Source organism: Bactrocera dorsalis, chromosome 1 (assembly GCF_023373825.1).
Source record: "Bactrocera dorsalis isolate Fly_Bdor chromosome 1, ASM2337382v1, whole genome shotgun sequence".
Classification (NCBI taxonomy): domain Eukaryota; kingdom Metazoa; phylum Arthropoda; class Insecta; order Diptera; family Tephritidae; genus Bactrocera; species Bactrocera dorsalis.
Window position 1 is genome coordinate 62007924 of NC_064303.1, and position 23413 is coordinate 62031336.

The following is a 23413-nucleotide window of genomic DNA, read 5'->3' on the forward strand; positions in this document are numbered from 1 at the left end:
CATGGATCAGGATGGGAATAACGAGTAACTTACAGAGTTTGGTCTTTGTTCCTCTTCACCTCTCAATTACCTACTCAGTCCGAAGTTTTCTGCTTTGAATTTCGAGGCTAACATTGTCGTTGCTATAATACTTGTTCCAAGATAGTCGAACTTATTCACGACTACAACTGTTTGTTTGATGACGATAGATATTTCGACTTGCCCTAGTTCACTAACAGACTCATTTGCTTTGCTTCCCTATACAGTCCGGAGAAAACAGAACTAACGCCGCGAATGTTCAGGCCAATTATATCAATATCATCGGCATGTGCCAGCAGTTTTACACTCTCATAGAAGATTGTACTTACTCAATTAAGTTCTTCAGCTAGGAGATTGAAGAAGTCGCACTTCAGGGACTCGCCTTGTCTGAAACCCCGTTTAATATCGAACGGCTTGGAGAGATCCTTCCCGATCCTTATGGAACTTTGGATGTTGTTTAACGCAGTTCACACGACCGTATTAGTTTTACGGGGATACCAAATTCAGGCATAGCGGTATAAAGGCCCTGTCCAAAACAGCTTTGAAATCGACGAAGAGGTGGTGTGTATCGATCTTTTTTTCACAGGTCTTTTCCAACATTTGGCGCATGGTGAATATCTGATCACTTGTTGATTTTCCAGGTCTAAATCTACACTGAAAAGTTTGTTGGCGGAGGCCTGTAATATTTTACACTATACGCTCCATAGAACCTTATATGTGATGTTGAGGAGACTTATCCCACTGAAGGTCGTTTCCATCGTCTTCGATTATGGAATCGGTTTCGACATCTCCTAGTATAATGCTTTCACTGTCACTGAAGGAGTGTTCCCTCCATACTTTCAGTATGCTCTGGGCATCAGTTATTAGATCACCTCGGGGGCTTGTAAAAGAGAATGCTCCGGTCTTGAAATCTACTGATAGTCACCGGAATTTTTTTCGAATTTTCGAGAATTACCCCTGTCGGACAGCCTATTAAGTTTTTTGTACTCACTTTTTCTTCAACTCTCGGTATCTATCCCATCCCGCAATTGTTGTGGTCGATTGTAACGTGACGACTTAGGCAGTCTGTTTTCTCTCCACTATGACAGGGCTCTCTTCTTCGTACAAGCTATTTTTGCCCAAAAACCAATGGTCTCCTTTACAGCACCTTACAGCGGTGATGTCAGCATTCACTCTAACGAGGACATCAACCAGCTGAGGAGCGGTATCTTCTCAATTAAGGGACCGACAATTCTAGGTGCATACCCTCAAATCGTAATACTTAATGCGTTTGCAATGGTCGTCATCAAAAGGGGGCTATCTTTTCCGAGGCTGTCGAGTAGTATTCTTTGGAGGCTTTTTTTACGTGGAGGATGTTAACACAGCGCACAACCCTGGGGTGAGGATGTTTCGCCTTCTAACTTTATCTTGCTTTCAAACGGATGTTTTCAGCCATATGTAAAGAAACCATTTCTGGCCGCTCCCAAGTGAATGGCGGCCAGAGAACTTTTCTTACTTGCGTGAACTTCATACGGCTCCATCCTCTATTATGTGTATCGTAGTTATGTTCAGTTAAGAGCACGTGAAGAGATTACCGTATTTTATATACGGACTACATATCCGCCAAATATCACGTAATTTTGTATCCATATGTATTCAAATGGGTGCATTAATAAATATCCGAATACAAGAAATATTATATATGTATGTATATGTTATGTGCAAATATGTTTTTTTATATTGTATATGGGTATATACATATGTAATGTATAAAGTTTGGTATGTGTATGTATGCGTTGTTATTCTTAAGCTTTATTTTCTTTTTTTTTTTTTTTGTTTGCCTGTGCTTACTTATTTATTACAATCCTGCTTGCGGTTTCATGAGACAGAAGGCGCATTGTTGGACAAGTACCTACTTGTAAGTTTTTGTGTTGTGATATTTGTGTAGATGTCTTTAAAAACACAAACGAAAGTTGTTAGTATTTAATCCTTAAATGCATGATGATGTATATATACTCGTACATCAGTGTTTTCTTCCTTACATAATTTCTAAACGGTAACTCAAACACAGTACTTTTTACTTTTATTAGGTGCTAAAAATATCTGTGTTGGTATTTGAATGCAAATTTTCATGATATGACATTTCACTTTTTAATTTTAATAATTTGACAGCTTGGCGCGAGTTAATCACAATTGATTCACTTTTGTTTGTACTTTGCACCGTCAGGGCAAGTTCCTTTATTAATACAAAACTGAGACTAAGTACATTTTGATAATTTAGTGCTATTTATACTACTTTATGGTACTAGTTTCTATTTGCTGTCTGCTATATTAATAATATATAATATTTTATGAAGATAGACACACTATCTACAGTCGATTGTTTGTCGTTACAAACAGTCTCGAGAGAATAGCGTGTAGGAGATAACAATCGTTATAATGTGTGATACCATTTCTATTTCACACCATATATTGCAATTGCTTATCACTATTTGTTTATGCGTGGTTCGACATAAACAAGAGATGTTTTGGTTTTTTGAGAAATGAAACGTTCCTTAACTCTCCCCTGTGTTAAGATGAAATGTCCTCATTTCTAGTCAACTGGGCTTGGAGTCGACGAAGTTCGATCTCGTATGTTTGGCGGAATAATCGTTCCTTTTTATCTTCTAAATATACTCAAAGCATTCGCATAATTTTACAGCAGCATAGATTACTAAAGCTAAAGAAGTTATTATCTAAATTAGTACTGCGATTAAATTGTAACAGGTTTGGACCGTTAACACGTTGTCCGTTCCACAGATGTTATCCATCAATAATTATATTTCCGTGATCTAACACAATAAGTGGTATATTATTTTCTTGAATAACATTACATTTTGCCTTATTATTTTCAAGCAATGGGATGGTACAGTTGTCGGGAGACTCCTGTTTACAAATATTTAATCCCAGATAATTTTTATTTGGAAGTTCTTTTGAAATTTGCTTCACATTTTGCAACTTGAGAGTCCAATCGGACTTTACCATGTTTGTATGCTAAAGGTATTAAGTTATTTAATTTACAGCAGTTATTTACTACGGGATATTTGTATATGGTAATTATAGCATCTTTGTACATGTATACATGAATATCAGAATATTCTAAAATATTAATTATGTTTGAGGTTTAGAGTATCAGAATAAAAGTTTCCTGTATTAGCAAAATTAATGGTAATCGTGATTTTTTCTAATTCCTTGTAAACTTCTGTAATAATTAATTCTTCAGTAATTGACTTTGGGTCTAGTGTTTCTAGTATTTTTTCAAATTGACTGTTAATCTTCCGTTGTTGATTATTGTTTTCTATCAACTGATTGAGTCCTGTCTTGATATCTATAAGGTCGTCATGGTCAGGAGTACCGGTGACAAACTTGAGAATAGAACCTAAAAAGTTTAATGAGCGTTTGAGTCTACGATTAAAAGGTATAACCTGTGTCTTAAATGCCTCTATTTTATTAATAAGAATTATTTCTTCTTTTTTTTCTGCAACGTATTTGGATTTAATGATATTCTCGTATGGACGTAGGATAATTGACAAGTTTGCTACGTGGTACAGATAAGACGTATTTTCAAATAGGTAGACAGGATCGATGTCTGTTAAAACATACTTTTTGAATTTAAGATCTGTGATTAGATCAGAATGGGATACAACAAATAATAAAAATAGATTAATTAATACCGTCTCGGATCGCATTGTGGGGCTTGTTTGCGGATGTCGTCTTTATGAATAATTTTCCCTCTCGTTGTAAGGATCGTGTCCCCGCGATCTTCCTTAACTTTGTGCTGATTTTATCGTTTAGCAATTTTATTCCTACGATCTGTTTTTGAATATATGATATCTCCTGGTTTATACGTGATGTTTCTTCGTCCTTTGTTGTGGTATAGCAATAGCTTCTCCTGATTGTTCTAAAGGATTTCTTTATTCTCGGGATACTTTTCGGGATTAAAGAAAACTACTTCAGATTTGAGTCCTGTAGACGAGTGAATTGTAGAATTATATTGTCGGATGGCGTTAAAAAGTTCTTCACCTGGAATCGTATTATTTTCACTAGCTAAACTCCTACTGATTTCAATCAACTTACTGTGCAACCGTTCTACTTGAGCGTTAGTTGTCGAGTGATTTAATGATGTGGCAGTATGTTGTATATGTAGTCGAGTATAAACGGCCTTTGCCATGTTGCTGATAAATACATTTCCGTTATCAGTCATTAGATGTTTTGCATTTGGATACACTTGTGTAAGTATTTCTTCAATATCCCAGCAGATTTTAGGATGATCGCTTGAGACCTCCTGGATTAATCCTTTAGGAGATATCCTATACTCCCTATTACTCCTAATACTCGTGTGTAAATACACGTAAAATTGTATACTCCTTTTTTAACATTGCATGTCATTGGAACGCGAGTACTCCTTTTAACCTCCTAATGGAGATCTCTATGATTACTGCTATAGGAGATCTCTATGATTACTCCTAAAGGAGATCTCTATGATTACTGATATAGGAGATCTCTATGATAAATCCTATATTACTTTCAACCTGCAGTTATTTTAACAAAAACAAATTTTTATAATTTTATTTTTTATTAAAGTTTTTTAATTAAATTAATGTACATAAAATCTATTATTTTTTTTTATATTATAAGTGTTCCTGTAGAACTGAGCCTTACATTTGAGAAGCGCCTTTTTAATCTTTGCCTCAAAATCAGGGTATGAGTAATCATCTTTTAAGGCCTCTAAAAATTAAACTTGTTAAAAAAATAGATGACATGAATTGAAATTATGTGTTACCGTAAAGAAATTTATTGAAAAGTGCATAATTCTTCAATGCAACTTTTTTTTTGGCTCCATCCCAATTCACTTTTAAGAGCAGGGACTCCGCAATCACTTCATCCAAAATTTTTGATAGGGGTCTCTTTGAAAATTTTTGCTTCAGATACGCCACCTATGATAAACTCAAACTGTTTAGTAACATCTTATCAACTTTATTGCTTAAAAAAAAATTACCGAACTGGTATTTATTATAAATATTATTAACTTTTTTGCCCAGTGGACAATTTTTTTTTTCTTCCTAGGAATAAAATTTTGCACTGTAATGCGATTATTCAACTATCACTTCTTTCGAGCCTGTACCACTTTCAACTTCTTCAAAAACTTCTTTAGAGCCTGTATCACTTTCAATTTCAGTAACACTTTCCACATCATTTTCATTTTGTGTATTATTATTTTGTTTTTTTATATAAATTATTTAATTTTTTATTCACTAGGCGTTTTAAATGCCTTTTAGAGTACATTTTATTATCAATTTAAAATATTTAATACGAGTACTCAATAGATATAAAACTTACTTACGTCTGCACGCTTTAAAAAACACAGTTGAAATGAATAATTGCTTCAAGACAAAAATTAACAGTTATTATTTCCCGTTAAATTGTAATTTTCGAACCAAAAGTACGATTTTTAAGCTACGAAAAATTAAAAAATCTCCTTTATTGCTCCTAAAGGAGGACAAAAGGAGATCAATACTAAAATGAAGTAAAAAAAATCACAATAGAAGTATAAAATCTCCTTTTTTGCTCCTAAAAGAGGACAAAAGGAGGTCAACACTAAAATAAAATATAAAAAAAAAAACACAATATAAGAACAAAATTAAAAAATCTCCCTTACTGCTCCTAAAAGAGGTCAATAGGAGGACTCCTTCATTCCTCCTTTCAGGAGATCTCGCTTTTCAATCTGCTGGGATGTTCGTGACAGTTTGCTTTAGTATGAATTTTTCGGAGATAGCAATACTTCGAATATTTGTCGGTAGAGCTAATGTATATACATACAACTATTCATGTGAAATATGTCCATCTGTATATATTCTCCAGTTTTTGTTGGTATTGGTGTTTTTCCAATAGGTTGTCTGTTTGGTTGTCGTTCGTATTTGTTTGTCAAACAAATTTGACAGTCTATCGCTTCTTTCTTGGACATTTCTCTGCTGTTAAGCCAAAAGTAGTTAAGCAATATTTCTTGCACATTGTTTTTATAATTTCGGTGTGTCTGTGTGTTTTTTCTGCTAATTCTAATTGTTCGTTTTGGTTAGTAATGTCAATTAGCAAGTTTGGTACTATCACAAAGGTACAATTGGGAAAGTGGGAAAGAATATCATCCTTAAAGTGGAATATTAACTCTTCATCTATTCTTAGAACGTTAGTTACATTGGGTTTAGCTACTTGTTGTAGTTTTGTTCAAAAATCTTGCTTATTTTTGTAATAAAATGTGTGACGCGTCCTACCTGGAAAAGTGGTTTTGGAGTCAATTGCCTCTTTTGTGGGATCTAGAATAGGTATTATTTGATTTTTGAATGAGTTCAAAGGTTGTTTCACCCTCTTTATTTGGTCAGTTGGAGAGCTCTGTGCTGAATGTTGAGAACAATCTGTTGTATTGTTGATTTGTTGACGGGAGAGTGCGTCAGCTACTACATTTTGGTGACCAGGTTTGTAGACAAGTTTGGGACTAAATTCCTCAATAAAATTCTTCCACCTTTTTAATTTGGTATTCGGGTTTTTTTCCAAAATAGAATGAATGAGTGATTGGAAGTCAGTATAAATGGTTAAATCAGTGATGCCGTATAAAAAATTGCGGAGCTTTTGCAGCGTCCACACGATTGCAAGAAGTTCTTTTTCATTTGTGCTGTAATTTTTTTCAGTGTCGGTTAACGTTCGAGAAATAAAAGCAATAGGTTGGCAAAATTGGGAGAAAACTGCTCCAATTGCTTGGTTACTAGCATCGGTAGTTAGTTCAAATGGTTTGGTAAAGGCAGGCTGATAAAGTTCTACCTGTTCTTGCAGAGCATTTTTTACTTTTTCTATGGCAGTAATTGCCGCTTCATCGAGCTTTACTTCTACTCGCGCACTTTGATTTTTTGAAATCATTCCTGAGTCACCTCGTAGGTGTATAGTTAGTGGTTTAGTAATTTGTGCGAATTTTTTACAAATTTCCTATAGTAGCTAGCCAAACCTAAAAATGATCTGAGTTCTTTTAAGGTTTTTGGCGTTGGATACTCTTTTACAGCTTGAATCTTTCTTGGATCAACCGTTACTCTGTTATGTTTAATTATGTGGCCAAGGTACTCAACAGAGTCCTGGAAAAAATGCGACTTTTCGTCCGAAATTTTCATATTAGCTTCATTCAGTGCATTGACTATAGTTCGAATATATTCTATGTGTTCTTCAGGCGTAGAAAAACATATTAAAACATCGTCTATATAAACGTAAGCAAATTTACCGATATATTGTCGCAAAATGTCGTCTATGCATCGTTGAAAGATTGAGGGTGCGTTCTTAAGTCCAAACGGCATCCTAAGAAACTCATACTTTGCGCCATTCACTGAAAATGCGGTTTTTTCCCGATCGGATTCCTTTATTAAAATTTGATGGAATCCTGATTTTAAATCGATGGTCGAGAAAACTTTAGCTTTACCTAAATTTTAAACTGTCATATTAATATCAGGTATAGGGTAGCGGTCGTTTATAGTATACGCGTTAAGTTTTTGGTAGTCGACCACCATTCACTGTTTAGGTCTATCATTTCCGTCTAATCCTTTCCTTGGAACAGTCCAAATAGGGGAATTGTACGGACTTTTACTCGGCTGAATTATTCCATTTTCTAAAAGCCTATCTATTTCTTTATTGACGAAGTCGTGATCTGCCACGGGGTGAGGGTATTGTTTTGTCCAAATAGCATCTTCTGTTTGCGTCCTAAATGTAGCTTGGATAGTAACGGGTGATTTTTTTGAGGTTAGGATTTTCATGCATTAGTATTTGACAGATCACGTGGGATTTCAGACATGGTGTCAAAGAGAAAGATGCTCAGTATGCTTTGACATTTCATCATGAATAGACTTACTAACGAGCAACGCTTGCAAATCATTGAATTTTATTACCAAAATCAGTGTTCGGTTCGAAATGTGTTTCGCGCGCGTGTTTTGTTCAGCGATGAGGCTCATTTCTGGTTGAATGGCTACGTAAATAAGCAAAATTGCCGCATTTGGGGTGAAGAGCAACCAGAAGCCGTTCAAGAACTGCCCATGCATCCCGAAAAATGCACTGTTTGGTGTGGTTTGTACGCTGGTGGAATCATTGGACCGTATTTTTTCAAAGATGCTGTTGGACGCAACGTTACGGTGAATGGCGATCGCTATCGTTCGATGCTAACAAACTTTTAGTTGCCAAAAATGGAAGAACTGAACTTGGTTGACATGTGGTTTCAACAAGATGGCGCTACATGCCACACAGCTCGCGATTCTATGGCCATTTTGAGGGAAAACTTCGGACAACAATTCATCTCAAGAAATGGACCCGTAAGTTGGCCACCAAGATCATGCGATTTAACGCCTTTAGACTATTTTTTGTGGGGCTACGTCAAGTCTAAGGTCTACAGAAATAAGCCAGCAACTATTCCAGCTTTGGAAGACAACATTTCCGAAGAATTTCGGGCTATTCCGGCCGAAATGCTCGAAAAAGTTGCCCAAAATTGGACTTTCCGAATGGACCACCTAAGACGCAGCCGCGGTCAACATTTAAATGAAATTATCTTCAAAAAGTAAATGTCATGAACCAATCTAACGTTTCAAATAAAGAACCGATGAGATTTTGCAAATTTTATGCGTTTTTTTTTTTTTTAAAGTTATCAAGCTCTTAAAAAATCACCCTTTAGTTGTGAAGGGTAGGGTGTCACTAATATTTTCATTTGCTTTCATTATTTCCTTAATTTCCTGCTCATACTTGGCATTATCTACAGTATAATTAATGAAAAGTTCCTTTTTTCCTGCTACTTTCTTCTGGTATTTTAAACTATAATCAAAGAGGTTAATCTCTCCCTTAATTAATCTGAGACCTTGTTCACCTAAGATTATGTTGAATTCTTTTAATTCGCTTATTTCAAAGAATACTAAGTGATGCCCGTACATTGTGATCACTTTTTGGCATGGCAACCCGTTTATTCGCCTAAAAAAGTACTGCCAGATTCAAAATTTTCCTCGTAGCTGTTCACAGATGCTATGTCAGCTTGTTCCGTTTGGTTTATACGCTGTACTTTATTGTTTGTATACGTTTGCTTCACGTATTGGTGTGAAAAGTCCACTTCCATTGGTATAGGTTTTGATTGTTTTTGGCCATTTCGCTGGTTGTAGCTACCAGAATTATGTTTCCTTCTCTCTTCATACGTTGGTTGCCGTTGAGGATGAACGCGATATGCTGGTCTCAGTTGATGATTATTCCTTTGGTGATAAAAGGTGGTCTGATCTTTATGTCTCGAATCATATCGACGGGGAACAGTGCTCTCGAAGTGTAGATCGTGATTATCATGGTAAATGGTGCAAGCAATCGCATATGCTTCACCAAGGCTCTTTGGTTTATTTGAATAAAGTATACCTCTGGTGTAGTTGCTCCAGAGTTCCATAATAAATGTGCGGATGGCGTCATCACTCACGTCTGATAATCTTCCAGCTCGCATATTTTCTTCCATTGTTTCTATTTTTTGTTGAATGCTAAGGCTTGATGTATTTCGTCGTGGAATTCAGTGAGAGTTTTACTTCCTTGCTTTTCTTCATCATTATTTCTTTCAGGACATGTAGTGGTCGTTTATCCGAATAGGTATAATCCAAGCGGTTGATTATAGCATAGAAATTAAGTTGAGTTCCATTAACTGATAGAACTTTAGAAGCAGCTCCTATTATTTTTGCTCTGATTATGCATACGCAATTGTAATACTCAGGGCTGTATATAAATTCTTTTATATTCTCCATCTGTGTCCACACCTGGGTGCGCCAAGGGTTATATTCGCCCTCTGCTCCGTCAAATGTTGGTAGGCATTTAAAAATTTCTGTGCTTATACATATGGCTTGCTTGTGCGATTTGTGGTTTTAGAGCAGGCATAGTTGGTACCGTGGTCATTGAAAACTGTGACTGTGTCCTTAATGCATCGAAGTCGGTTTTTCACGAATTGAGTTGAGTCGTAAGGACATCATTGTGTGCTTTGAGTGCTGCTGCTTCATTCATCGTAATAGCTTTTGCTTCTAATTCAAGCACTTTGTATCGGAAGTCCTACGTCCCGTGGTATTTTAATAATAATAATTAATTTATCCTTCTTAAGGATCGCGGAGTTTCTTTCTTTTCAAGGATGTCTCCTAGCCTTTTTTGATAGCAAGTAAAAATTTGCTATCCCGGTTGAGCCCCCAGTTAATCACAATTGATTCACTTTTGTTTGTACTTTGCACCGTCAGGGCAAGTCCCTTTATTAATACAAAATTAAGACTAAGTACATTTTGATAATTTAGTGCTATTTATACTACTTTATGGTACAAGTTTCTGTTTGCGGTCTGCTATGTTATTTGTAGTTTCTATTTGCTGTCTGCTATATTATTTGAAGATAGACACACTATCTACAGTCGAATGTTTGTCGTTACAAACAGTCCCGAGAGAATAGCGTGTAGGAGATAACACTCGTTATGTGTGATACCATTTCTATTTCACACCATATATTGGAATTGCTTATCACTATTTGTTTATGCGTGGTTCGACATACACAAGAAAGGTTTTGGCTTTTTTGAGAAATGAAACGTTCCTTAGCTCGCGCCACTTACAAATACACACTTTGGCGGTAAAATTGTAATTTCATTTTGGTGGATAGTAAGTAGTATTATTACGTGCTAAAAGTGATTTATGAGAGGATAAAGGTAAGAAAAACACATTACATTGGTTTTATTTAGAATTCAATAACTTCTTCTTCTTCTTTACTGGCGTAGACACCGCTTACGCGATTATAGCCGAGTCAACAACAGCGCGCCAGTCGTTTCTTCTCTTCGCTACGTGGCGCCAATTGGATATTCCAAGCGAAGCCAGGTCCTTCTCCACTTGGTCCTTCCAACGGAGTGGAGGTCTTCCTCTTCCTCTGCTTCCCCCGGCGGGTACAGCGTCGAATACTTTCAGAGCTGGAGTGTTTTCGTCCATTCGGACAACATGACCTAGCCAGCGTAGCCGCTGTCTTTTAATTCGCTGAACTATGTCAATGTCGTCGTATATCTCGTACAGCTCATCGTTCCATCGAATGCGATATTCGCCGTGGCCAACGCGCAAAGGACCATAAATCTTTCGCAGAACTTTTCTCTCGAAAACTCGCAACGTCGACTCATCTGTTGTTGACATCGTCCAGGCCTCTGCACCATATAGCAGGACGGGAATTATGAGTGACTTATAGAGTTTGGTTTTTGTTTGTCGAGAGAGGACTTTGCTTCTCAATTGCCTACTCAGTCCGAAGTAGCACCTGTTGGCAAGAGTTATCCTGCGTTGGATTTCAAAGCTGACATTGTTGGTGGTGTTTACGCTGGTTCCAAGATAGACGAAATTATCTACAACTTCAAAGTTATGACTGTCAACAGTGACGTGAGTGCCAAGTCGCGAGTGCGACGACTGTTTGTTTGATGACAGGAGATATTTCGTCTTGCCCTCGTTCACTGCCAGACCCATTTGCGTTGCTTCCTTGTTCAGTCTGGAGAAAGCAGAACTAACGGCGCGGGTGTTGAGACCGATGATATCAATATCATCGGCATACGCCAGCAGCTGTACACTCTTATAAAAGATTGTACCTGCTCGATTAAGTTCTGCAGCTCGAACTATTTTCTCCAGCAGCAGATTGAAGAAATCGCACGATAGGGAGTCGCCTTGTCTGAAACCTCGTTTGGTATCGAACGGCTCGGAGAGGTCCTTCCCGATCCTGACGGAGCTTTTGGTCCCGCTCAATGTCAGTTTACACAGCCGTATTAGTTTTGCGGGGATACCAAATTCAGACATTGCGGCATAAAGGCAGCTCCTTTTCGTACTGTCGAAAGCAGCTTTAAAATCGACGAAGAGGTGATGTGTGTCGATTCTCCTTTCACGGGTCTTTTCCAAGATTTGGCGCATGGTGAATATCTAGTCGGTTGTTGATTTATCAGGTCTGAAGCCACACTGATAAGGTCCAATCAGTTTGTTGACGGTGGGCTTTAATCTTTCACACAATACGCTCGATAGAACCTTATACGCGATATTAAGGAGGCTAATCCCACGGTAGTTGGCGCAGATTGTGGGGTCTCCTTTTTTATGGATTGGGCATAGCACACTTAAATTCCAATCGTTGGGCATGCTTTCGTCCGACCATATTTTACAAAGAAGCTGATGCATGCTCCTTATCAGTTCTTCGCCGCCGTGTTTGAATAGCTCGGCTGGCAATCCATCCGCCCCCGCCGCTTTGTTGTTCTTCAGGCGGGTAATTGCTATTCGAACTTCTTCTTGGTCGGGCAATGGAACGTCTTTTCCATCGTCATCGATTGGGGAATCGGGTTCGTCTTCTCCTGGCGTTGTGTGTTCACTGCCATTCAGCAGGCTGGAGAAGTGTTCCCTCCATAATTTAAGTATGCTCTGGGCATCGGTGACTAGATCACCTTGGGGGGTTCTACATGAGTATGCTCCGGTCTTGAAACCTTCTGTAAGCCGCCGCATCTTTTGGTAGAATTTTCGAGCATTACCCCTGTCGGCCAGCTTATCAAGCTCTTCGTACTCACGCATTTCGGCCTCTTTCTTTTTCTGTCTACAAATGCGTCTCGCTTCCCTCTTCAACTCTCGGTATCTATCCCATCCCGCACGTGTTGTGGTCGATCGTAACGTTGCGAGGTAGGCAGCCTGTTTTCTCTCCGCTGCGACACGGCACTCCTCGTCGTACCAGCTGTTCTTTTGCACCTTCCGAAAACCAATGGTTTCGGTTGCAGCTGTACGTAAGGAGTTTGAAATGCCGTCCCACAGTTCCCTTATACCGAGTTGTTGACGAGTGCTCTCAGAGAGCAGGAGTGCAAGCCGAGTAGAAAATCGCTCGGCTGTCTGTTGTGATTGCAGCTTCTCGACGTCGAACCTTCCTTGTGTTTGTTGGCGTGCGTTTTTTGCTGCACAGAGGCGGGTGCGAATCTTAGCTGCAACAAGATAGTGGTCCGAGTCGATGTTAGGACCTCGGAGCGCACGCACATCTAAAACACTGGAGACGTGTCTTCCGTCTATCACAACATGATCGATCTGGTTGGTAGTTTTTCGATCCGGAGACAGCCAGGTAGCTTGATGAATCTTCTTATGCTGGAATCTAGTACTACAGATAACCATATTTCGGGCCCCGGCGAAGTCGATCAGCCTCAACCCATTTGGGGATGTTTCCTCGTGGAGGCTGAATTTACCGACCGTAGTGCCAAAGATACCTTCTTTGCCCACCCTGGCGTTGAAGTCGCCAAGCACGATTTTGACATCGTGGCGGGGGCAGCTCTCATAAGCGAGCTCCAAGCGCTCATATCAAAAGGGGGGTCTCTCATCCGAGGCTGGTTGTTGCTATTCGCTGGGGTTGTTTTTTTACGTGGCGGGTCCCAAACCCAGCGCACAACCCTATGTAGGGGGGAATTCAATAACAGTTACAGTAAATACGAGCGTTATAATTGTGATGTAGAAATACATCAGTATGCAAAATCGGCAAATAATAGTTTTACTGTGGGTATAATAATATCTTTTTTATGTTTGATTTATTTCTTATAAATATATAATTTATTCATATGAATTATATAATTATTTTTCTAGAATGTTCCGCACAGTGGCGGATAAAACATAGAACAACTTCTAGCGACCTTAGAAGATGGAAATATATCTGAGGACGGTTTGGAAGATGAAGAAACCTTTTACGCTAATGCAAGAGAAACAATTCGAGGATTGGAGACGAGGATGTAGAGGAAGAAGATCCTACCTATATTGATCCACCTATAGTTCAAGATTTTCTTGGCCCATCAAGTCAAATTATTACTTGTTTACCCATGCAGGAAGGTCATGAAAATTTAGCAGAGTTCGATAAAAGAAAAATCATTTGGAAAAAAGACAGTTTGTTTTATGACGAGGCCAAATTAATTCACCAACCAAGCACAACAGACTCTGCTATAACTGAACTTGATACACCATATAAATGTTTTATGCACTACTTCACACCTGAGTTTCTTCAAAAAATTGTTGATGAAACCAACTTACATACATATATGCAGTACAAAAGAACCCTTCAATATCATTTACTTTTACTGTTGGGGAGTTAAAAAAATTCATAGGAATTCTTTTATTTATGTCAGTGGAGCATTTTCCTTGTGTACGCTCATACTGGCATTCCAAATTTGGCTACGAACCTGTAAAGAGCGCAATGCCGGTAAATAGATTTGAGATGATTAGGAGCTATTTACATTTCAATGACAATAGTAAACATCATCCGCGAGATCATTCTGATCACGATCGCCTCCATAAGATTCGGCTAAATACAATATTTCCATCAGTTGCAATAGAACAACGACTTTCTATAGATGAGCAAATGTGTTCAACTAAAATTGCACATTTCCTAAAACAATATTTACCTAATAAGCCTCACAAGTGGGGTTATAAGCTTTTTGTTCTCTGTAATCTTATGGGATACGCTTACAGATTTGAGGTCTATTCTGGCCAAGAAGAAAAACAACACAAACCAGCCGATGAGCCTGATCTCGGAATAACAAATAACGTTGTTATACGTTTGGCGAGAGCTATACCAAGGATGAACAATCATATTGTATTTTTCGATAATTTTTATACATCCCTGCCTTTGGTTAATTATTTGAAAAAACAGGGTATACAATGTGTGGGAACTATTCAACAGAACAGGCTACCCAATTGTCGGCTCCCTGACAAAAAGGAATTTATGAAATCTTGTATTCCGAGAGGACCTTATGAGAACAAGTTTCCCATTCAGATGGAGTAGACTTTTTGGCCACTGCGTGGAAAGACAATAAAGTCGTCACGCTTTTATCGACTCACGTTGGCGCCGAACCTGTTGGAAAATTATCAAGATACGATAAAAAGACTAAACAAAAAATTGATATTCCTTGTCCCAAAATTGTGCAAGAATACAGTATGCATATGCGCGGAGTTGATCTCATGGATAGCTTTTTAGGACGTTACCGGATTCGAGTGAAGAGCCGGAAATGGTATTTACGCTTGTTTTACCATTTACTGGACCTCACTGTGATCAACTCATGGGTGCTTATGAAAAAAAAACTAACTGTTAAAGGTGTCCCAAAAAAGCAACTGCCTGATCTTGGAGAGTATCGAAATTGTTTGGCTGACACACTGTGTAATATAAGTATGACTAGTGGTAGTAAAAGAGGGCGTCCTAGTACTTCCTCTTTAGAATGCGAGCTTCATATAAAAAAGCAAAAAGGTCCACAACATCCGCTCCCGTCAAAAGATGTGCGCATAGATGGTGTCGAACATTGGCCTGTATTTGCCAATCGATTACGGTGCAAGATGCCCAATTGTAAGGGCACAACACAATGGTCGTGTACCAAATGTAATGTACCGTTGTGTCTTAATCAGAAAAACAACTGCTTCAAAGATTTTCATACACTACAGTAAGCATAATTCGATGACAATCGTATACTAGAATAGTACTTAGTTTCATTAATAATAGTGACTGTAATGCATACTGATGTATATCTACATCAGTAAGTTATTTTGTATAAAAGATGCAACGATGGACTGCTTGAAATATACGATGACATTGGCATGGTTCAGCAAATTAAAAGTCAGCGGCTACGCTGGCTAGGTAATGTTGTCCGGATGGACTAAAACACTCCAGCTCTGAAAGTATTGGACGCAGTACCCGCCGGGGGAAGCACAGGATGATCAACACTTCGTTGGAAGGACCAGGTGGAGAAGGACGAATTGGCGCCACCTTACAGTGGTAAATTTCAAATTTTTTATATCTAATTTTAGGCCTATGGAATGGACCAGTGTGCATAGTGTAAATCGAAATTTCGAAATTTCCAGAACCGAAGCGAGCGAACCATTGTTGTCCTACACGAACTGATGCAGCATCGTCTCCGTAAACTTCACAAACTTCATTGGTGCCTTGCGTGGCATTCTTCCCTGTTTTATACAAAACTTTCCTAATATAGCAATATTATAATCCAATATACCGTACTTAGTTGTATGTGAATAGGACATGTGGTGTAGTTCAAACAGTTATATTTAAAAGTGTAATTAACATTTCATTGCTTTTGAGAAGCTGTCCGTTAAACTTTTTTGTAAACAATTCCAGTATTCCATATTACCATATGCAAAATTCTTACAACTTATACAAATAATTTAGGGATTTTCCAAACTTTATAAAGGGTGATTTTTTAAGAGCTTGATAACTTTTTTTTTAAAAAAAAACGCATAAAATTTGCAAAATCTCATCGGTTCTTTATTTGAAACGTTAGATTGGTTCATGACATTTACTTTTTGAAGATAATTTCATTTAAATGTTGACCGCGGCTGCGTCTTAGGTGGTCCATTCGGAAAGTCCAATTTTGGGCAACTTTTTCGAGCATTTCGGCCGGAATAGCCCGAATTTCTTCGGAAATGTTGTCTTCCAAAGCTGGAATAGTTGCTGGCTTATTTCTGCAGACTTTAGACTTGACGTAGCCCCACAAAAAATAGTCTAAAGGCGTTAAATCGCATGATCTTGGTGGCCAACTTACGGGTCCATTTCTTGAGATGAATTGTTGTCCGAAGTTTTCCCTCAAAATGGCCATAGAATCGCGAGCTGTGTGGCATGTAGCGCCATCTTGTTGAAACCACATGTCAACCAAGTTCAGTTCTTCCATTTTTGGCAACAAAAAGTTTGTTAGCATCGAACGATAGCGATCGCCATTCACCGTAACGTTGCGTCCAACAGCATCTTTGAAAAAATACGGTCCAATGATTCCACCAGCGTACAAACCACACCAAACAGTGCATTTTTCGGGATGCATGGGCAGTTCTTGAACGGCTTCTGGTTGCTCTTCACCCCAAATGCGGCAATTTTGCTTATTTACGTAGCCATTCAACCAGAAATGAGCCTCATCGCTGAACAAAATTTGTCGATAAAAAAGCGGATTTTCTGCCAACTTTTCTAGGGCCCATTCACTGAAAATTCGACGTTGTGGCAGATCGTTCGGCTTCAGTTCTTGCACGAGCTGTATTTTATACGGTTTTACACCAAGATCTTTGCGTAAAATCTTCCATGTGGTCGAATAACACAAACCCAATTGCTGCGAACGGCGACGAATCGACATTTCACGGTCTTCAGCCACACTCTCAGAAACAGACGCAATATTCTCTTCTGTACGCACTGTACGCATTCGTGTGGTTGGTTTAATGTCCAATAAAGTAAACCGAGTGCGAAACTTGGTCACAATCGCATTAATTGTTTGCTCACTTGGTCGATTATGTAGACCATAAATCGGACGTAAAGCGCGAAACACATTTCGAACCGAACACTGATTTTGGTAATAAAATTCAATGATTTGCAAGCGTTGCTCGTTAGTAAGTCTATTCATGATGAAATGTCAAAGCATACTGAGCATCTTTCTCTTTGACACCATGTCTGAAATCCCACGTGATCTGTCAAATACTAATGCATGAAAATCCTAACCTCAAAAAAATCACCCGTTATTACAAAAAATCATGTGCCATAAGAGAAAAAGGAAAGATTATATCAAATTTTTTCTTCTAAACAGTATTATTGATTTGAGACTTATCTATTTTAATTATTTTACTTTTGCTAAATTTATGACTCATTATGAACTCATCGCATAAGTAGTATATGGTAATTACGTTCTGTTTGTTAAAAATATCATTTAAAATATAAAAATGTAACCTTTAATTAATATAAACTGAAATATACGGTTCTTTAGCAATATTCAATATTATTTCCAACATGCAAAAACGGGCTAAGTTCGGATGCAATCGAACATGATATGCTCTTGCAGCTTGCAAGAATCAAAGCAAGGGAAATACTTTCAGGTTTAAAACCAATCATATAGAGTCAGCCGGACGTTCTAAAATCCCGATATTAGATAACCCCTAACCCCTTTGCAAAGTTTTCGCTCAAATTTATTTATTTTAGGCACAAAGATACACTGCTATGAGTAAAACACGTTCTTTAATTTTCATTGGGATAACTCACATTTTGGCCGATACGAGTATATGCGGTACAAAGTCACCCCAAAGTTTGGAAATTTTTATGTAAAGTATATGGGGGCTACGTGACCAATACGGATTCAACCCATTTCAAGAATGCCACATACTAAGTTTTGTCGAAATTGGTTTGGTCGGGTCCCGAAATTTGGGCTTTCACCAAAAGTGGGCGTTGCCACGCCCATCCTCCAATTTTTGGACCGTTTCTATAAAGCTTTCTCATACCATCTTCGTGGTAAAATTGTATGTCATGGCGTACTTAGTTATTGATTTATAGTGCTTTTAGTAGTTTTTTACAGTACCGTTATATGAGACGTGAGCGGGGTTATCCTCCGACTTCATCCATTTTCATACTGTCGGTAGAAGTTCTAATAAGATTTGTACTCACCAAATTTGGTTATTGTAGCTTAAGTGGTTTAGGAGATGTGTTCTGTACTGTGTGTGTACTTCTGTACTGTGATACAGTCTCAAGTCTCTAAATTTGAAATTTTAAGTTAGAGACAATTTTTGAGACTTGAGACGATTTTGCTATTCTGTAAGTGACAGTCACAAAATCTATTACATTTCATTATTCAGACATGTTTTTAAACTTGAATGAAAATAAATATGTCGATAACAAATATTAAATTTTCTATAACATAGTCAAAAAACACAATTATCAATAAAAATAAAAATATACGTTGACTTTGTTTCATAATATTTACAAAATTTATGTAAAACTGATTTATTTTTCAGCTTTTCGTGTTTGAGTTGCTTACAAAATATAAAAATACCACAATCGATTAATATCTATGATGATCTCTATTCAGTATATTCAAAATGGCAGACAAGAGCTCTTTTTGGTTTTGTGACCTGCTAACTACCAGGTCTCAAATTTGAGGCAATATTTTGAGACTAACGCTAGAGACTGTTTAGTGAATAGTAACGTGTCACAAATTGAGATTTTACCTCAAAATTTCTCAAATAAAAACTATAAACTGGTTACAGAATCCCGCTATAAACTTGTTAGAGAGCGAGCCCACGCCCACTTTTTCAAAAAAAATTTCCCACATGTGCTCCTTGCCACTGGGATTCTCTATACAAGTCTGTCTGTTTTAGCTTTATATCTTAATTTAATGTTTAGTTATGGCACTTTATATGTTTTCTGTTACTGGCGATTTGGGGGCATGGCATAACGCCCATCTACGAACTCGAATTTGTTTTTTGTAGTAAGGCAGGAATGGGCACATTTTTAGCCTGCAAAGTTAGCAAAGTGCGCACGAGGGCTAATTGTTAAATTAACATCGCGAACGGTCGTCGAACGCAATCGCTTCTACAGGCTCAAAAAATGTCGCTCACAAGCAAAAATACAAGTATGTTTGGATATTCATCGGAAACACCTAAATGGTTGAGCCAACATTCAAGCCAATTTAAATGAAAAAACAATATATAAAAATATAAAATAACAACATATATTATATATAGTGCAAAAATACACATATTCGTTACATTTAAATATTTGAAAAATTTAATTTCAAAATATCCAAGATTATCGAAACTTTTTTTTTTTACATATTTTAGTCCACTTTAATTAGGTTTAGTTATTTAAATTATACAATTAAGTATTATTTAAATATTACTTTCATTTTCATATTGAAAATATTAAAATGAACCCGTGTTAACGTTACATTTAATTATTTAAGAAATTTAAATTCAAATTATCGAAATGTATCGATAATTCTTTTACACTTTTTCAGTTTCTCAAGAAAAATTGTAACACCGGATTTTTTAAGTATTTTCCACTTTTTGCACAACTTATTGTCTATTTAAATTACTTACCGTTCGAGATCCATTCCATCGTTTGGAAATTAAAAAATCGTATTTCCTTCGATGCAGTGCACAATGCATTTCTTCCACATTGGAGTTTTCGGTGTTTTCGCTGAAAATTAAAAAACGTTTCATATATACATAATTATGTATGCAAATTACTTTTAAGCTATTTACGTTTATATTTGCTGCGTTATCGTTTTATCCAATGACAGGAGAGTTGGGCATCTCTTTATCTTGGTATTACTTTATGGAAGTGACAAGACTGGCGTAGAAACCGCTTACGCGGTTATAGGCAAGTTAACAACAGCTCGTTAGTCGTTTCGGAAGGTAGCGCCAAATGGAGATTCCAAGTGAAGTCAGGTCTTTCTCCACCTTGTCCTTTCAACGGAGTGGAGGTCTTCCTCCACATCTGTTTCCCCCGGCGGGTACTGCGTCGAATACTTTCAGAGCTGGAGTGTTTTCGTCCATTCGGCCAACATGACTTAGCCAGCGTATCCGCTGTACTTTAATTCGCGGGACTATGTCAATGCCGTCGTATATCTCATACAGTTCCTGGTTCCATCGAATGATGGCCACGGTGAATAGGCCAACGCGCAAAGGACCAGAAATCCATATTTCCTTTGCCATGCTCGCCATCAAAAGGGGGGTCTCTCATTCGAGGCTGTTTTTGACTGTGTAGGGGATGTTCGCCTTTTCTCTTTACCTCGCCTTCAAACGGATATTCTTAGGCTATCCACAGGATACTTGGTCAGAGACCGGAAGTCGTGAGCTGCTTGAGCCATATGTAAAAGAATCATTTCTGGCCCCTTCCAAGTGAATGGCGATCAAAGAACTTTTCTCACTTGCATAAACTTCTACACATAACTCCATCCTCCGACAAGCCATTTCACATCTCCTCTATACCTCGAACGGATCGACGCCTATTCTGCTGTAACTGCCTGAATTTTGTCATGATGGAAGTTTCCGCTTCGCGAAAAGCCTTTCTACTTATTAAAGGACTGACACATAAATGCAGTCAAATTTTCCATTGTCAAACTACCACCTAGTGCAGTTTCCAACTTTTCACTTATGTTTGTAAACCGAGGACAATGGAAAAACGCGTGATCAGAGTCTTCTATGGACTCCGCACACATCGAAAATACGGACTGACGTCATTTTGAAATTTGTATAGATAGCCTCTGAAGCACTCATGATTTGACCTTCTGCTACCCCAGGCAATAGCCCATGCGTTAAAATCGCCTACCATTATTACCGGCGATTTACATCTGCTTTCTAAAGATAATTCCAGGAAGAAGTCTTCAAATTCTCTAATGGACGTGCTGGGACGAGAATCAATGTTGCTTTCTATGTTGCAGCAGGGCTTGTTTTGCGGCGCAGTCATTTATATTCAGCTGCAATATTCTCATATTTATATCGTTTTTAGCAACTCCACGTGGCTAGATGAGTTAGCTCTCCCTTCTCAACACACGGCATTCAACGACAACACATCACACCAACGCGATCCATATATGAAGACACCACACACTAATACACACGAATATATACACACATGCGGACATCACACCACCTCCAGAAGAAGAGACCCTTTTTCTTTCGTCGATCTCTCACCGAGCACAGGTCGGCCACAGCATCACACTTTTAATATTCAGTAATAACATTTTTGAAGTGAAACTTCTTTACGCGCGCTTGGCTTGGTGAGTAAACTGACGAACGCGTTACGAAGAGTGTGATCAGGAGAGGCGAACGGTAATTGGTGGGGGATATAGGCAAGCGTCAGCAGTGCGGGCGCACATTTTTCTTTCTTTCTCTTACAGCGGGGAAATGAAATATGTGTATACTTCAGTCAGTAGTTCGTTTGCGAGTTTACTAGCGTTACGCGAACGGTAATAGTTTGGTTATTTTATTGTAATTTAATGTAATTTTATTGCGTTTTGAACAATTTTATGAATTAATATTGTTCAATACATTCAATATTTTACGTTTAAAGTGAATAAAATTGTAAATTTATTTTAAAGTTTATGTTATGTGAATTTTCGGGTAAATAATAACAAATTATGGAGAAAAGTGACACAGACTCCGAGTATCAAAGCGGTGCTTTAGGACCACCAACTAAGAAGAAATTACGTACGGAAATTGTGAATAAAAAGTGTGTGACAACAGATTCAAGACAAGATTTTAAACCTAGTGAGACCCAATCAATTGATAATGAATCACGAAGGTGAGTACGCATCTCAAACCAGTTACTAGCGTTGTAGCGTCATATGCATTGTTGCTTTGTCCTTGATTATTTTCTCCCTCTACTAATATGCGGCATTCTACTATCGACATTGGGACGCGTTTGATTCTCTGTCCTTTTCTTGCCTCTCTTTCTCTTTTTCTCTCGCTTTTTCCTTGTTACTCTTCCGTATTTTAACCTCACGTTTCTACAATTTACTTCAGCAAAATTTTAAAATAGAATAATATAAAATTTAACTAATCCGTAAATTATAAAATACTTATTAATTGTAGAGGTTTACCATTACAAATAATTGGTGACATCGTGATTGAACATGCCAATAATGAAATGGAAGTTAATGATGGAAATCTCACTATAGATCATGTACAAAAACCGAGACAAATGACTGAAGTTAGGTACATTAATTTCGATTTTACTTTTATGATCATTCATGACTCTAATAATAATTTACTACATTTACACAACTGAAATTATGGAATTATAAGTTAAATAAAGTGCCAAAAACATCTGCAGAACATGGTCGAGAATTCAGAGCACGAAAAGCGCGGCTTAAACAACAATGTAAGCAACAACAGGAACCAGATGCAATAGTTGAAATTGCTACAGATGATATTCAAAGTGCTGGTCCATCAGAAAACAATCAAGTCCCTGAACCCTCTGAAATAACGATAATAGAAAGGAGAGCAAAGTCTGCAGAGGCAACACGGCGATGGAGAGAGAAAAAAAGGCGTTAGTGAGTCATCAAAACAACAGGCGAAAACTGCAGCTCAACGCATGCGAGAATACCGAGAGAGAAAGAAATTGTATTTATTTATTTATATACTAGCTGACCCCACAGCCGTTGTCCTGCGTGAAATTATGTATTTTGAAATGAAAAGAAAGTTAAATTTATCATTTCATTTTTTTCTCAATGTAACGCAGCTTTATAAACAACGTTTTTTGGTTTCTGTTCCGGTGTACAGAAAATATGGTTTTCCAACTCGTGAGCACGCCACGGCCGTGTGAAAAATATAGCATTTCCTTATTTATGCCGGAATACGTACGTACGTGGAAAATCGTTAGAACTCAAAGGAATTCGTAGAATCAAGCATTATCCCCCTTGTATTCGGCGCATGAAGATTGCAAAACATAATAACGACGGATCCTACTTTGAGACGCAAATGATGCGGTGGCATACCAAGCCTGTCCAAAGAATTTAAAAATACCACTGGATAACTCACGGAGTCGTCTTCATTGTCAAGACGATCGATCGATTTGTATGAGCGCAAGTCTCCCGGA

At 37.8% G+C, this 23413-nt stretch overlaps 1 protein-coding gene across 1 annotated transcript in view; it reads right to left on the reverse strand.

Annotated features, from left to right (window-relative positions):
• LOC125775401 (uncharacterized) overlaps window positions 1–18536 on the reverse strand; it is a 137702-nt gene extending 119166 nt beyond the window's left edge. The window contains exon 1 of the mRNA XM_049445961.1: window positions 16285–18536. Within this exon, the coding sequence (XP_049301918.1) occupies window positions 16365–17450 (1086 nt within the window). The 5' untranslated portion in view covers window positions 17451–18536 and the 3' untranslated portion in view covers window positions 16285–16364. The remainder of the gene's footprint in view (window positions 1–16284) is intronic.
• Window positions 18537–23413: the final 4877 nt, after the last annotated feature.